The sequence below is a fragment of the Cuculus canorus genome, chromosome 2, assembly GCF_017976375.1.
Source record: "Cuculus canorus isolate bCucCan1 chromosome 2, bCucCan1.pri, whole genome shotgun sequence".
NCBI lineage: Eukaryota > Metazoa > Chordata > Aves > Cuculiformes > Cuculidae > Cuculus > Cuculus canorus.
In genome coordinates this window covers 74,386,320-74,402,133 of record NC_071402.1, presented here as the reverse complement: position 1 = coordinate 74,402,133, position 15,814 = coordinate 74,386,320, and the positions used below count along the sequence as shown (strand labels likewise).

General features: G+C 35.3%; 1 protein-coding gene across 1 annotated transcript in view; it reads left to right on the top strand.

The window, feature by feature from the left end:
• ABCA13 (ATP binding cassette subfamily A member 13) overlaps window positions 1-13,861 on the top strand; it is a 183,328-nt gene extending 169,467 nt beyond the window's left edge. The window contains exons 53-55 of the mRNA XM_054060143.1: window positions 9,596-9,701; window positions 10,543-10,680; window positions 11,232-13,861. Coding sequence (XP_053916118.1) covers window positions 9,596-9,701; window positions 10,543-10,680; window positions 11,232-11,321 — 334 coding nt within the window. The 3' untranslated portion in view covers window positions 11,322-13,861. The remainder of the gene's footprint in view (window positions 1-9,595; window positions 9,702-10,542; window positions 10,681-11,231) is intronic.
• The last annotated feature ends 1,953 nt before the right edge of the window (window positions 13,862-15,814 follow it).

The following is a 15,814-nucleotide window of genomic DNA, read 5'->3' as shown; positions in this document are numbered from 1 at the left end:
AAAACTTCAAGGACTTGTAAAACTATTGTGTTATTCCTTCCTTCACATTTTCTTTCTCTCCCGATGACTTAACAACCCTATCATTCTCACTGCCCTACAGAGCAAGACGTTGTACCTTCTAAAGTGATAGACTGAAAGGATTTCTTAATCTACTATTCAGAAACACCTACCAACAGAACAACATTTTCCTTGACAATCTTCTCCACTGGTGTAGTCAGTAGTCAGTTCTGGTTTTCAGTATTTTGCTGAAATTAGTATTATTTAGTGTGTTTGTCCCTGGCTCCACCTTATAATAAAAATCCCATCGCCTTACATTTGGTTTAAAAAAACTCTTCCATGAAGCAATGTAAGTAAAGAAAAGCATAAGCAAAACTGATTTTGCTGAATCTAATTTAATCTAAATTACTTGTGCAATAGCAATTGTTTTTGATGATGCTTTTGTGTGATGTGTGCGTGTATTTGAATGTGAGCTATCAGTGGGTGCTTGCAGCCCAGAAAGCCAACAATACCCCAGGTGGCATCAGAAGTAGTGTAACCAGCAGATCAAGGAAGGTGATTCTCGCTCTCTATCCTGCTCTTGTGAGACCTCACCTGGAGTACTGCATTCAGTTCTGGTGTGTTCAGCTCAGTAAGGACATGGATTTGCTAAAGTGAGTCCAGAGGAGGGCTACAAAGATGATCAGAGGGCTGGAGAACCTGCCATACAAGGAAAGGCTGAGAGAGCTGGGCTTATTTAGTCTAGAGAAGAGAAGGGAGACCTTGTAGTGACCTTGTTCCTGCTTACAGAGAACTTCTGTTTGGAGGTATCTCTTATTTTTATACGTAGCACTGAAAAAATCTTACTAAAAGGGTCACAAATATCTTGATCATTTCCTAAGGAATTTACATAGAACTCTCATAAAATATAATTATGCTTATGACAATTTATTTGAAATGGACAGTGAATCCAGAGGGCTGGAGCACCTCCTTTATGGGGACAGGCTGAGAGGATTGGTAATGTTCAGACTGCCAAAAAAGAAGTCTCTGGGGAAATGCTATAGCAGCCTTACAGTACTTAGAGGCCTACAGGAAAGATGAGGAGGGGCCCTTTATCAGGGAGTGCAGGGATTGGACAAGGGAGAACGGTTTAAAGCTGAAAGTGGGGAGATTCAGATTAGCTATTAGGAAGAAACTTTTCCTGTGAGGGTGGTGAGACACTGGAACAGGTTGCCCAGAGAAGTTGTGGGTGCTCCGTCCCTGGAGATGTTCAAGGCCAGGCTGGATGAGGCTACGAGCAACCTGATCCAGTAGAAGGTGTCCTGCCCATTGCAGGGAGGTTGGAACTGGATGTTCTTTAAGGTCCCTTCCAACCCAGACCATTCTATGAGTGAATTATGTTAGCAATATATTTATGCATCTTAACAGGCAAGAACGGTACTAAAAAAAATTAATGGGGACAATAATTGTAGATTATCATGTTCTTTCTGTTAGATTGTACAGTTCTTTTTCTTTTCTTTTTTTTTTTTTTACTTTGCTCTTTTTTATAAGCAGCTCTTGATATCCTTTAGTCTGTTTTCAATTTGTTTCTACAAATCAAATTGAACAAATATTTTAAAATCAACTGTCCCAATCTGTCTTTGAAGACTGGAAGAAAGAAGGAAATCTAAACACCATATGAACACTTAAACCAAAGAAAACTTTTTTACAGCTCTTATTTATGATAGAATGGGTCTTGTATCATTATTGTAAGAGATAACAGTAGGAACACATTTTGATGTGACATATGATTACATTAGCACATCTCAAGAATCTTTTCTTGTTTATAAGTAACTACATCCACTAAACTGATTTTTTTTCTCTCCTTCCTAGTGATTCTGTCTGTTTTGATGGAAATCCTCACAACTGTTTTATTTGCTTTTCCTTTAGTACCATTCCAGCCTGTAAATGTCACCTTCTGACAAATGTGTGATGAAGGCTTAATGGGTCTTCTCTGGGACTCGGTTAAATTTGCATCCTTGTGGTGGGAAGCTTCAAGGATTCAGCTTTCTCTCTTAGTACAACCTCAGCCCTTTCAGGTGTGAAAGACCATAGTCTTGGACTGAATACAGCTTTGTCAGACGGTGGTACAAAATTCTCTATGAAGGGTATGGGTGAGTTCCAGGAAGATGCTACTGTGAAACCTAAAATCTTCATAGGGATATAAAATGTGATACTGTTTCTCATGTATGAGACTTAATTCATTTTTCCAGCTCTCGTGAAAGCCTTTTACAAAATGCTCATCCCAAAGTGTCTTCTTGCTACAAATGTAGGTGTCTGGGTTTCTGTTCCCAGCTGTTGAGCCCTGGCTATATTTATCCATGTTTAAATACCTTTAAAATACCCTCAAATGTTTCTCAGTAGAATATTAAGAGTTGAACTTCTTTACAATGGCTTTTTGTTGTAGGTGGAAAATTTCTGAATAATGCCAAGAAAGATGTTAGCTGGAAAGAACAAACTGAAGGGCAATTTCCAAAAATTTAGCATTTTAGTTCTAGATGTAGTTTGTATGAGTTAGACATGTTAGCAGTTGTGCTCGTTAAAACCTAATTTCAGACAGCTCCTGCCAACTGAACCAATTACTCCAAATTGTGAATGGATTATATTTGAATGCTCTCTCCAGTGTTGTCCATTATACTTAATGTTTTTTTAAAAATTCACAAAAGTATTTCAATGTTAGATACAGCTGGCCAGTCCTCTGGGAACAACATTTTCAATACTATCCTTCATTCTTGGGCCATCTGGACAGGCTTCTCATAGCAGAAAAATCTATGCCAATTTTTCAAGTGCTGGACACACTTCAAGTCTTCGCTCACATTTTATCAGCAAGCCATCTGATTACATTACCCAACAAATAATTCATTTGATATTGCAGAGTTAGAGTAGAAAATGTGTTGGCAAGCTATTGACCCTTTACCTCTTTTTTTAAAGGCTGATTTGAGAATATTTTATTGTTCTTTTCAAATTGACACATGTAGGTTTCTTAAATCGAAAAGCAAGGATTAAGTATAAAGATCCCATCAATATTTCAGCCTTCAGTGGAAACAGTATTATAACAGATAACCAGCAGTAAGTTTCTTATGTGACATAAAATACAGAAGTGAATATAATTTTTATTCCTGTTGACTAGAAAACAAATTCATTTTGTACGTGAAACATACGTTAAGGCAGAGGATGTGTATTTATGTAATATAGCTATTAGTTCATCTTCCCAGATGAAAACTTGAAGAAAAAAGTTCTTACGAGTTTAAAAACACAAAGACTGAGAGTTCAGAAATGAGCACTATCTTTGCACTCTTATAAAACTTTCTGCAACATTAACTCAGCCTTACTGTGTATGTGCATTTCAGTGTATTTTTTTGTCACTTTATTCTATGTGTTCCACAGGACACTGAACTGTACTTGTGTACCTGTTCATTCAATGAGCAGCAGCTAATTAAGATTTCATAGTCTCCTGTTTTCTTTAGTGTCTGATCTGTGTACTGTTTGTACTAGATATTTTTCAAAACTCTCTCTAAATCTAGTATTATCAACATCCATTGGAACAAAGCTTCATAACAATCAACATCTATATTTTCCACAATATTTCTAGGAAACTGGATTTGAAAAAATTATTCCCATTCTGTAGAGGAGTAACTGAAGCATCATGCTAAATTTAATAAGGGTTTATGGCTAAATATTTTCTGTTTGTCTAACAGTAAACTCGAAGTACAGGCTTGTTATCTTCAGCTGTTTCTGTGGGTGCTTGTGAAAATGCTACAAATTCTTTCTGCAAATTGGAGCCCCAGGTCTCAAGGTGGGCCCTTAATGAGAGAGAGAAATATGGTCTGGGTGAATTACCACAGATCACAGAGATGTACTAGCGAGGAAGCCTAGAACCAGCACCGTGAAGAACTTACTTTCTTTTTCTCATCAATCTGCTGTCTTATTTGCTACGTTTTTAGATGTTGCAGTAAAGAAAGCTGCTTATCTGGGCAGGTACCTCCAATATGTGTTGGAAGGCATTCATAACAAGGATTTCATGAAGAGATGCTATGTGATGATGTAATTAAAGCTTATTACATAATGCAAATATATTAGTGCTTTAAATTTTAATTTCACATCTGGTCTGCATTCTGGCAGTTTTTAACTTGAGAATTTTACCTTGAAGGGTTGATAAGCTCCTATTCACAGACATTTTAGTATGTCATATCCTGATTATTTTTTTTTAAACTCAGTTTAAAAATAAAGCACACCAGAAAACAGTGATGGCAAAACAATGATAATGTTACTACTCACTGTTTTTTTCACTGTTGAGACCCAGAAGGTACTTTTAGGAAACGATTTTTGTTCCTTGTAAGCTGCACCATCAGCCTTAGACAGAATTACAGTTCTGCTGTTAATCTTTCTCTGGGAATGTAATATATAAATAATAAAAGGGTAACTGATCTCTAATACTTACTTGTATGTGCATACATACAAGCTCATAATCAGACATAATTTTGTATGTGCACATATATGAACAATTAACAAGATTTTTTGAAGGTTATGTCATATATTTGGAAATCATGCCTAAGCACTTAAATGCCTGTGTTCAAAGAGCGTGGCAAAGTTGAACCCTTCATTGCTCGTAACATGAGCCTGTCACTATAATGGCAATGATATTATTGAATACAGAAATTAACTTTAGATGGCTCAACATGTAAGCCTGGAGTGTGTGTGAACAAGTAGTGCATGTATAGTATACTAGAACAAATGTTACTTGTTCAAATAACTGTTTTCATATTTCTATTGTTGCCCCAGAAAACCTGTAATCCTTTAAAAAATGATGAAACAAAATCTATGAATAGTATGTAGAAGGTGACTTTATAATTTGTAATGTCTCTTTGTTTTCATCTAATCAGGTTAAGCGACACTGAGGTTGTTCTGAATATTTGCAGAAGGAATTCACATTTTGCAAGTGATAATACATTTTCATTTTAACATTTTTCAAAAAAACCCCAAACAACTATTTCTAATTTAATAACCTTTACTTGCTACTTAATAGATAAAATATTAAATATATTGTGTGATTTTAAACTATCTTAAAATGTGATTTAATTGTTTTAATAATTTTATTTCAATTTGTGGGGTTTTTTTTCCCCAATGTTTTGCAAAGTGTGTTGTTTTCGATGCTGTTTAAGCTTTGTTCTCTTAGTAAATTGTACTTGCATCTATGCTGTAAGAGGAATAACCTGAATCTGCATGTTGTGCTTCAGCAGTAATACTGGAATGTCTAAGTTAGCTTGTTGAGATGAAGTCTATTCACTTATGGAAAGTAGAACCATATCTGTCTGCAAATGAATGTAAACCAAAGGAGAAGAGCAAATAGCACAGTAACAAATTATTCCCTCTCTTTGATTCATGGCATATATTCCAAAAGATGCGGTTCCTTGTAGATGCTAAGTACCAACATTCTCTCTATTTTTTTTTAAATTTTGTTATCCAATAATGTCATTTTGAAGTAATCTTTTGATCAAACAAACTAGAGCATACATAAAGTATGCACATTATACTTCCAGCAGTAAACTTTATGGAAGCTGTAATTTTTTGATATGTGTATGTGTATATATATATACAGTGCAAAATTCTTCAGGAAATGTAGTCTTTGATTAGTGGAAAAAAAGCATATGGATTATTAGATGCTTTACTTATTCATCAAGGTTTATAAAATAAGGGCATGTTCTCAACTTCCTGAAGTTACATTCAGCAGTTTTGTTTGGAGGAAAGAAGAGATGGTAAATGGACTTTTGGAAGAGTGTGATTCAATGAACTCATCATTCTAGACCCTGCAGTAAGTTAAAACAGTGGTTTCTAGGTTTGATTTTCTTTGTTTACAGACACTCAAACTCCTCAAGGTTTTAAATGAAAATACAGATTTATTTTTTTTAAAGCCAATAGAAGTCTGCTGATAATAGACTTCCTTGTTTTTCATCCTTCACAGAAAACAGGGTTTCATAGGTTAAACCTCAGAAAACACTCGGTTGGTACCTCTCAGGACCCTTGTAACCAGTCTAGGGCGGGTTTAGTAAAATTATTTCCTCTTACTGATCTTGCATTGCCTTCCCTATGATTTAATTTGATGTTCCCTGTTCTTGCACAAGAAACATAGGAGGGTGAAGAATCATTTCTTAGTTATATTCTGTGGGCCAGTCACAATTCTGGGCCCTGTAAAGGCACTTTTCTACCATCTTGTCAACTTTCTTCAATGCTGAAAAGTTTTAGCCTATTTAGTAATACCCAATATGGAAACTGTCCTATTTGTTACTGCCGTTTTATGTTCCTTTGTTCCCTTGTTATTTGAGCTGCTCAGCTAGCTTGTGGACCTGTGTGATTAAATGTGTGGAGTTCTTGGATGTGTTTGCTAAGCTCATTCATCTGCATCTGATGGTGTTGTTAAAAATCAACTTAATCAGTTTACAATCAGTCTGGGAATTTATACTTCAGTTTCAGTCTTATGGTGACATTTTAGTAGGTAAAGCAGTCAATAAGTAGTATTCCCAGAACTGCTAATGAGGTGAAAGTCAAGGGTAAACAATGAGTTTAACTTAGGGAGAAGAAGGAGGATAGAGAGAAAAAATATATTTTCTGCCAGAATATGTGTTTGTGTGTGTGTATACACAAATGAAAATGCAGCTGTTCTTAAAGTAATGTGGTAGAAATTAGCAGTGGAAAATATCTTCGTTGAATAGCTTTGAAGAGATGTTGATTCTTTTGTAGCAGATGGCTGCTGAACAGGTGTGCTGGCTCAACTTATGCCATTTTAATGATAATGTTTCCCTCCTTAGGTCCTGAACTATCAGGTGCTAAAGGTTTGATCCTAATAGTGCTAATCAAACCAGATTGTGCTTTTCTCTTTAATTCCACTTCGGGTTCCTGAATTAATTATATTGCCTGAATCAAAGAGGAAAACAGTGAAATAAATGGTCAACTCAATTTCCATTGCCTCAGTTCTCTACTGAAAGCAGCTTGCTGATTATAGCAAAGGGAAATGCTTATTGCTGATCCACTCACTCTATATGGGGAATTTTTGTACTAAAATGAATTATAAAATCAAGGTATAGAAGCATCGTAATTTGACGAACCAAAAGAAAAAAATCTTTTAAAGCTTTTTATTTGTACCATGCTGGTATTTATGCCATTCACAATTTAGAATTAAACCAAAGTTGTACAGACACCTCTGTCTTTGCTAATCAGAATTTTGATTCATTTTCTTTGGAAACTTCATTGTATACAATTTCGTTTTATGAGGCTGTTGAACATCTCCACAAAGCAGCATTTTTCAAACTGTAGTTCAATAGTGGCTCTGTAGAGATGCCAGAAAACTGATCAGAATCGATGATCTCTTGTAAAAGGTTGCCTCAAGTTGGCTGTCAACTAAATTGAACACCCTTCTCAACTGTATTCACCTTTGTAAAATCTTTTTTTATTGTCACATATTTTTTCAAGGATGACGCTATGCATATAAAACATTTAATTAGAGATCTATTGTGCGTTAGTAAATCATTGCAAAGCAAATCAGCCAGCCACTTCTTTGGATTCCACCTTATTCTGGATCTCTTTTGTGTAACAGCAGTATTCATCTGTCAGGTCACGCTGTCCAGTGAATATGTGATACCCTGCAGCTTGGACAAAATAGGATTTAATTTAAATAAAGTCCTTCGGAAACCAACAAAGAGGACATCAGGAATGTTTCTTCTTACTGTGTTTCAAGCAATTCAATGGTTGCATTTAACTGCAAGAAAAAAGAAACAAAAAACCCAACCAAAGACCAAGGACCCTGGAGTACTTTATTTGTAATGAGACTTTTTGTGCAGTGCAACTTTTTATGCAGAAGCTGCCACTATAATACCTGAAATGTAGCAACTCTGTTTTCATTCTACACAAAGCAATAGGATTCTTGTCTGAGAAGATCCTTGGAAAATATATTTTGAATTCATGTGAAATTCTTAATAGAATAATATCTGTGGTCTACAACATTTCATTGAGGAAACTTGCCCTGATCTAAAATCAATGACAACTTTGTTACTTTATAACAAAAGAGTTCCTGATCCAACACAAAATAAAAATTAAGCGCTTACATTGCTGTACATATAGTGTAGATGAGGAACATGTAGTGCTTCATGTGAAGTATTTTGTTGGAAGTTGCTCAGACAGTGGGTTAAACTGGACATGTCTCAGAATAGTCCTTTTGATTTTTTTAATTACATTTGATTGGTATTCTATAGACATTTTTTCCTATATTGGAAAAGGGCAGCATTGTAGATTGTGATGTCATATATACTTGTTTTTATTACGTGATAAAGTGCTTCATGCCTGTCAGATCCATTTAATCCAGCTGCTACCCTAAATCTCAAGTTGTACCCAGAAAGAGGCAGTAATACAGAGGATAGTGACTAGAAACTTTGGAACTGGAGTAAAAGATTAGTGATGAGTAATCACAGAGCTTGCGCATGAAGAAAAGGGAGTAATGCTGGAGTGAAGGATGTACGTTTGGTGGTCATTGGGAAGATGGAGGAAGTGGCAGGTTTCTGGAGGGACATGGGCTGTGCAGTCTGAGCTCCATATCCCTCTACCTTCTCTGCCTTTCTACTGTCCCCAGCATCAAGGAACAACAGTGGCAGGGGAAAGCTCTTCTGACTTAGCTCCTGCTGCTCTTTTTCCCCCGCTAGCAATTAAACAAGAAGGTGAACCCAAAGAGAGGCTATATAGCTGCAAAGCAGGGCTGGGAGGGGAGGGATGCAGCAGCAGCTCTACGTCACCCCACCTCTCTGCTGAGCTCTGCCTTGTGCCTTGTTCTGGGAATAGGTGAGGCATAATTTCAATGGCTTAGGCAATGTGCATAAGAATATAGTTGCCTTTTCAGTGTTTATGGGCTTAATGCAACTTCCCCAACTGAATATTAACAGTGAGTAGATCTGATGAAAAATAATTTGTTGGTTAGATTTCCTGTACTTAGCTTTTATCACGTGTATGTTGAGAAAGAGAAGTTCATTTCCTGAATTACTCTGAGACAGATTGTGTGGCCTTAGAGCTTAAAAAATTCATTAACTTTGCCATCTCACTAAGTACCCCTATACTTTCCTTTGCATATAGTTGCACTCACACAGTTGAAATATGCATATGAATGTGCAGATTTGTTAAAAAAAATGAAAAATAGTACTACATACCCATTTTTCTCAATAGGAAAGTTAAAAGATCCTTTTTCTTCTGTATATGCGATTGGTTATCTTCATTGCTTTTTGCTAAACTTTCAAAGCAATATAGCAATTCAAACCCAGTTTAGTTAACAGAAGTTCGGGTACATTGGATAGTGAAACATACTGCAGCGATTCAACTGTATGCATAACGTATTTTTTTTGTTTCTGTTTGTTATCATTAATTTAACAACTTTCTGATTGAAATCCTGTTTTTCAGTAGTATAATACTAAAATTGCAGTGATAGTATAGTAGGCATATATGATGTTATTTGACATAATTATAAGGAGATAGTTGAAACAAGTGTTCTTCCTGGCCTCATAGTGTAGACAAATGGATTTATGTTTCTGTATATCATTCTCAGGTTTGGAGATGGATATTCTGTCAAGGTTTGGCTTAGTAAAGAAATACACTATGGAAGAATGGTTTTGGACTGTCTACAACTGCATTTTCCTGGAACACAGTTTAAGGTACAGCTAAAGCTCATCATAGTATTTGTTATATGTCAGCATTAAGTATGAGCTGGTAAGAACAATGCATACACTTTTTGAAATATTGATCTTTTTGGAAAAAGTATGTATGAGCATCCCTTCTATTTTCTTGCTAAAAAAATTCTTAAAAATATGACTTCTGACATTGATTAAGCCAACTCCAAGCAGACATTCAGACAATGTATAATAAATGTAAAATAAACAGGGACTTTCTCTGAGTGAAAATTTTCTTTTGCTCTTATTTTTGATGGCTGTAAATTCACCTTGATGTTCACCTGAAGTAGGAGTGCATTGTAGTCAACGGGAGTACTTGGTTTGATTAATTCCTGATAAAGTCCAGAGATAAGTCTCAGTATACGAATTATATCCCAAGAAAAATTTATCTTTAATTTTAATTTTTCATTTATTTTTTTACTTCATCTGTGTTTAGGAAAAGAATAATGTAAAATTATAACTACCTCAGATACGGACCTGTTTGTGTATGTTTATACATATTTATAAGTCTTCTCCCATACTGTATTGTAACAGGACTAGTTTGTTGGATTAAAAACCTATAGCATATAAGTGTCCTGAATTTGCATATCTTTTATGAGATTAACAAAATATCAAGTCAGAACATGCACCAAATCTGTGCTCTGAGTATGAACATTTCTTTGTGCCACCAATGTAGACAAAATATACTCTTATTTTAAAAGCTCATATTTTCCATGTTAATCTCCAATGAGAGCCTATTGAAGCTAGACTGGTTTACAAGCAAGTGTAACTTCATTATAATATGCATTCACTTTTGTCTGGTTTTATCATTTTTGCTCATTTTAAGGGACAGCACCATAACCTGCTTGAGTTCCATGTACCACGAAGCCAGGGATGCTTAGCAGAGCTCTTCAGAGTCTTAGAGAATCACAAAGCTTTTCTTCAAATCAAACACTATTCCATTAACCAAACCACATTAGAGCAGGTAAGTAACTTTTTTCTTTAATTAATTTTTCTTTCTTTTTTTTTTTCCCCCTTCTTTTCTTTTGTTTTTATTGTTGTGGTTGAAACAGTCTATGTATTGTAATTGTTGATGTAGTGGAATACTACTATGTTTACTGGATTACCCAGTATGCAATAAACCAGCAGTTCCAGACCATCTCAGACTTTACACAGTAATTTCATGAACCCTACTGCTTTTACAGTGGAGGTGTGCACAGTAAAAACATAGCAGAAAGCCATGTATTTGTATTGTGTGCAATCCTCATCAGTACTTTGATGCATCTAGACATGTGAGATGAGAAGGTGGGACTGCGAATTGTCACCACCACAGTCTGTGTTACCTGGAGATGTGAAGAGGGATTATTTCTAGAGTTCACAAAACATGTCTCTAGGTGTGTTCCCTCAACATAAACTATAATTCTTGTGTCACAAAAGGTTAGGAAAGCAACTAAAACCCACCATGAGCTATGTCTCCAGAGTCTCAGTTCAACTACCGTTATTTTGAAAGTCTTACTTTTTTTTCATATCTTACAGGTATTCATTAATTTTGCTACACAACACCAAGGAGTCTTGAATTCTTCACAAGAAACTCCTGTTGTTGGAGATGACCACCTGCCAGTCTAGGCTCAGAGCAGGATGCAGCTTCAACAGCATATATGTTTATGTATATATGTATGAGTGCATTTTACATGCAATAAGTTTTCAGCTGTTAAGAATTTGTGTATGAGAAAAAATAGTAGAAACAGAGGTGAGTTTGCCTTTGTAGGCCAGAAGGAGTGATACCAGTTCTCAGTAAAAGAAGAAATTTGTTATATGCAGACCAAAAATCTGCTAGAAAGTAATACTTCTTAATGAACTGGTGTTTTAAAATATAAATGGCCTAATAATTCATCTTTGTGTAAAAAGAAAAGAAAAATCTAAAAAAAGGCTGATCTGAAATGTCACAGTATATAGTAGATTTTTTTTTTGTAGTGGCTCTACATTTATTGCACTATAGTTATCTCTTGCATGTGCACTTAATATCTAATTTTTACATGAGAAGGCGAGAGAAATCCATTGAATGGTATCAATAGCTAGGTTACCACCCAATATTTGTATTTAATAGCACAAATTGACAGCCTTTTGACTTCTATATTAATTAATTTCTATGTTGTGACAAGTTAAATAAGCTTTTTTAGTCAATAAATGATGCACTATCTTCCATAAGGGTTTACGTTAAAAAGACTGTTAGTGTACTAGTCTGCTTCACAGTTACCTTAAGTAAATTTAACAAGTTTTCATAAATCACACTTGACAATGAGTTTTCCCTCATGCCTACAGGTTACTGCAGGAAGAATCCTCAAGTATTCTTTTAATGACTTATTTCCTTTTTTTTATCTTTTTGTTTCTTTTTTTAAAAAAAAAAAAACTAGAATGTCATAATGCTGATTAATGGTCATGTTAATGAATAATAAGATAAGTATTCAGACACTGATTGATAAACTTTTCAATAAACTTATATTATGATGCTAGATACTTCAGACAAGGCCATGCCACAGCTTTCAGTATATATAAAGACTTGAACTAAAAAAACCTTGTGTATTCTGTTGAGAGAAAAAAAATTATAAAAAAAATTTACAGTAAACCACTGCCTCTTCCAAAACAAAGTGTTTGGGGCTCCTGTGAAAAGTAGCTAAGGCCACTTTTATTAGACTGTATTGTCTGATAGTTGAAATTTTAGAACCAGTGATTTAAAAGTGAATTGCTGCAATATAATTCTGGGGTGGGCAGAGGAGGGTGAAGGGTACTTTGATATGGAAGAATTTGATTTTATATGGACAATTTGGCAGTGCTGCTGCTCTAATTCCCTGCTTGTACAATGATGAAATATTGAAAAATATATATTTCTATTTTAGGCTTTGCAAGCTGACTCAAATGACTGAGGCTTGATTTGTTGGTGTGTTTTTACTCACTATACTTTTTTAAAAATCAAAATTCAGGTTATCTGTTTCTATAAATGTGAAAATGAATTCTGGAAAAATAATAAAAAGTGAAGATTTACAGATCTGTTATGCATGCATATATGGATCAGAGTGAGTGAGTTAATGAAACTGTTTTACCATTAGAATGGCTTATTATATAGAGTCTGCTGCAAAATATCTGAACTCTGCCCTGCTCCTCAAGATCCAAAACACAGAGGAAACATTGTACCCCAATAGTCACTGTCCAGGTAGAAATGTCATGGCACAGTCTGATAGGTATGTTGGAGATGAAATCGGTTATCTCAAACTTCTGCAGGAGGCTGGGATTGGAAAGTTCCTAAGGTCACAGTCAGAATAAAAAAAGGTCAGTGTTACAAAACTGAGTATGAAAAGAAGTGGAGGTGAAAGAAAACAAAAGCAGATGCAGGAAATTTGTGCACAAAGAGGGGTATGTTATCATAAGCATCCTACTCAGTTTCGGGATGTTAGGGTGGAAGAAACTAGATGTACAAGGCACAGCCAAGCATCTTTAAGTCATAGTCTGAAACTACTTCACAAGAGAACATTTCTGGAGCTCTTGCTCACATGAATAAAATAGAAAGGGATTTTTTTTTTCCTGTTGGCGTTTCTAGATCTGTGAATAGTTGACATTAGAATTGCTTGTCTTTCTTTTTTTTTTTTTGTTTGTTTGTTTGTTTTAATAAACTTATATCTCTTTGACCATCACAAGTGCTAAGAAAATAAAAGAAAAACAGATGTACAAGGAAACAAGGACATTTGGAGAATGGATTTGGGAAAGGAGGTAGTGCCTGTTCTTGCGATGTAAGGCAGCTGAACTAAAAGGTGTAATTTATATGAAAATGGTGACAAGAGTGCATAGTGCATATTCCTGCTTAGAAAACATGTCAAGGAGTTGAATTAATAAAACTGACCTGCAGTGTACTTAGACCAAGGGAAGCATAAAAGTGTACAAGACTCACTGTAGTGAGACTGAAAAATGGTAGCCTAGCTGAATGCCTAGATAGGGGAGCTTTTTGAAGGTTTGGCTGTTCAACAGTAATTAAATGTCATTTTTTCTGATTAAAATGTGAAAGATTATATTAGTTTAATAGATTAATACTGTAAATAAGGTTTACTTCAGATTGATGGTTGAATAAATTCAGTTAACTGTGGTTTTCTCTTTTTTAAATTGCTTCATATGCATCTCAGGAGACCCAATTTAATTCAGGCAAGTAGAAAACAATGTCTGTCTACCAATCCTTTATGGCTGAAGAAGGTCAAAATCTAATTGAGTTCCAGCATATTGGGTTCTGTCTCAGAGGACATTTTCCCTCTCCTTGACTGAAGTATGTAACTTTCCCTCTCCATTCCTGAAGGATGTAAATTTCAAGAAAAATATTTTGAAGATTTTTCAGGTTTCTTAAGTTTTTTAAAACATAAATTCCCAAACTAGGATCCTGGACAGAAAAGGTCATTTATACCTTAATGATGAAAGACTCCTTGAATTAAAAAGTCACAAAGAAATATCTCTTACTAGAAGATCTCTGGATCTTGAACAAACGAAAGATGAGAATTTTAAACAATAACTTCTCTTGTGACATTTTTGTTAGGAAATCTTCATGTTAATTCAACTGGAAATTTCTCTGGCTATGAAAGTGTACTTTTTGCCCTAAATGGTAGACTAAAATTAAGTTCAAAATTAGAAAATCAACTGAATATCTAAAATGCTCAACATTGAAATTGAGGAGATAAATTTCATACTTTTAAGTGACTATCCCACCACCTGAGTCAAATAAGGGCTTCTGCCAACCGTGGAGCAGATTGTTTCAGGCCCTAAATTTATTTTATTACAGTTATAGAATGAGGTGAGATAAAAGAAACTGTAGGTCTGAACTTTAAATCAAAATACAATAAATTCTGTGGATGGAAAAGGATGTTGGTAGTAATGGACATGATTGCAAAACTCATGAATTGTCATTTTGAATCCTGCTAGACATTAAATTTCTGAAAGGAAAAAACACTTTTCTCTGGTTTGATTCAGTCATGACCAAAACCTGGGAAGCAGACGGTGTGTAATGAAATTTCTAGCAGAGAAATTGTGTGACATTTGAGCTTGTATTTGCTTGTGAAATTTGAATGGCTGGGGTCTGAAATCTTGTAAATTAGGGAGTTTAATCCAACTCTTGCTGGAACTGCTCCCCTCCTTGATCAGTCTAAACCCCTAAATTTAGGTAAGAATGTTATTTAGGTAAGAATGTTATTTTCCTGATCTTTTCCTCATAACTAGGAAAGCCGACAGTTTCTTTGATTCAGTTGAATATGATTTAATCTTTTTATGTCAGCGCTTTCAGTTTTTCTTTCTAAAGAACAAGGAGATCAAAACTAGCAGTGCAAAGATATTTCTTTAAGTGACTGAGAGCTGACTAGGTCAGACAGCTTTCCTAAGACCTACAGCAACTTAAAAAGAAAATGCTTCCTAAGTTGCGTGATAGAGACGTTACAAATAAAACTGGTGCTGTAAGTACAATGAAGGTGGGCAGCAGGTACAAAGCATGAATCACAGCTATCTTATTCTTTCACAGAAAGCAACAGCCTGCTCCTATCAATAGGCAAGGTACTGCTGAATGTTTTAATGGATGAATTATCCATGCTGATTAATGACATGGATCACTGAAAGAAATCAAAGCATTTTTCTTCTTTATTAAATTTTTGTGTCATCACAGCGAGCACTGTTCCAGCAGCCCCCCTCATGCCTATTGCTACATGGAAACACATGGGGCAAATTCTAGTTTCTCTCACATTGGTTCTGTAAAATCCATAATAAGAGACATCTGCACTGTGGAAGTGTGTGTGTGTGTCTAGCTTAAGCAGATCAGATCACTGAGGTTCATACCTCATTTCGCACAAATACAAATGGAGAAAAGGGAAGTATAAGCTACATAAGCAAATGATTAAGTCAATAGGTGAGATTTCCATAAACAGCTAATTTACTCCAGCTGTAGGACAACACATATGCATAATTTTGCTGTCTTTTAGGCTGCTAGTTCTTGTCATGACAATTTAAAGAATTCCCTTGGGATTTAGCTGACTCTAAGATACCTAGCAGCAAAGGAATAGGGTCCTGTAACATGCTGTGGTATAAAGTAAGATCAACCA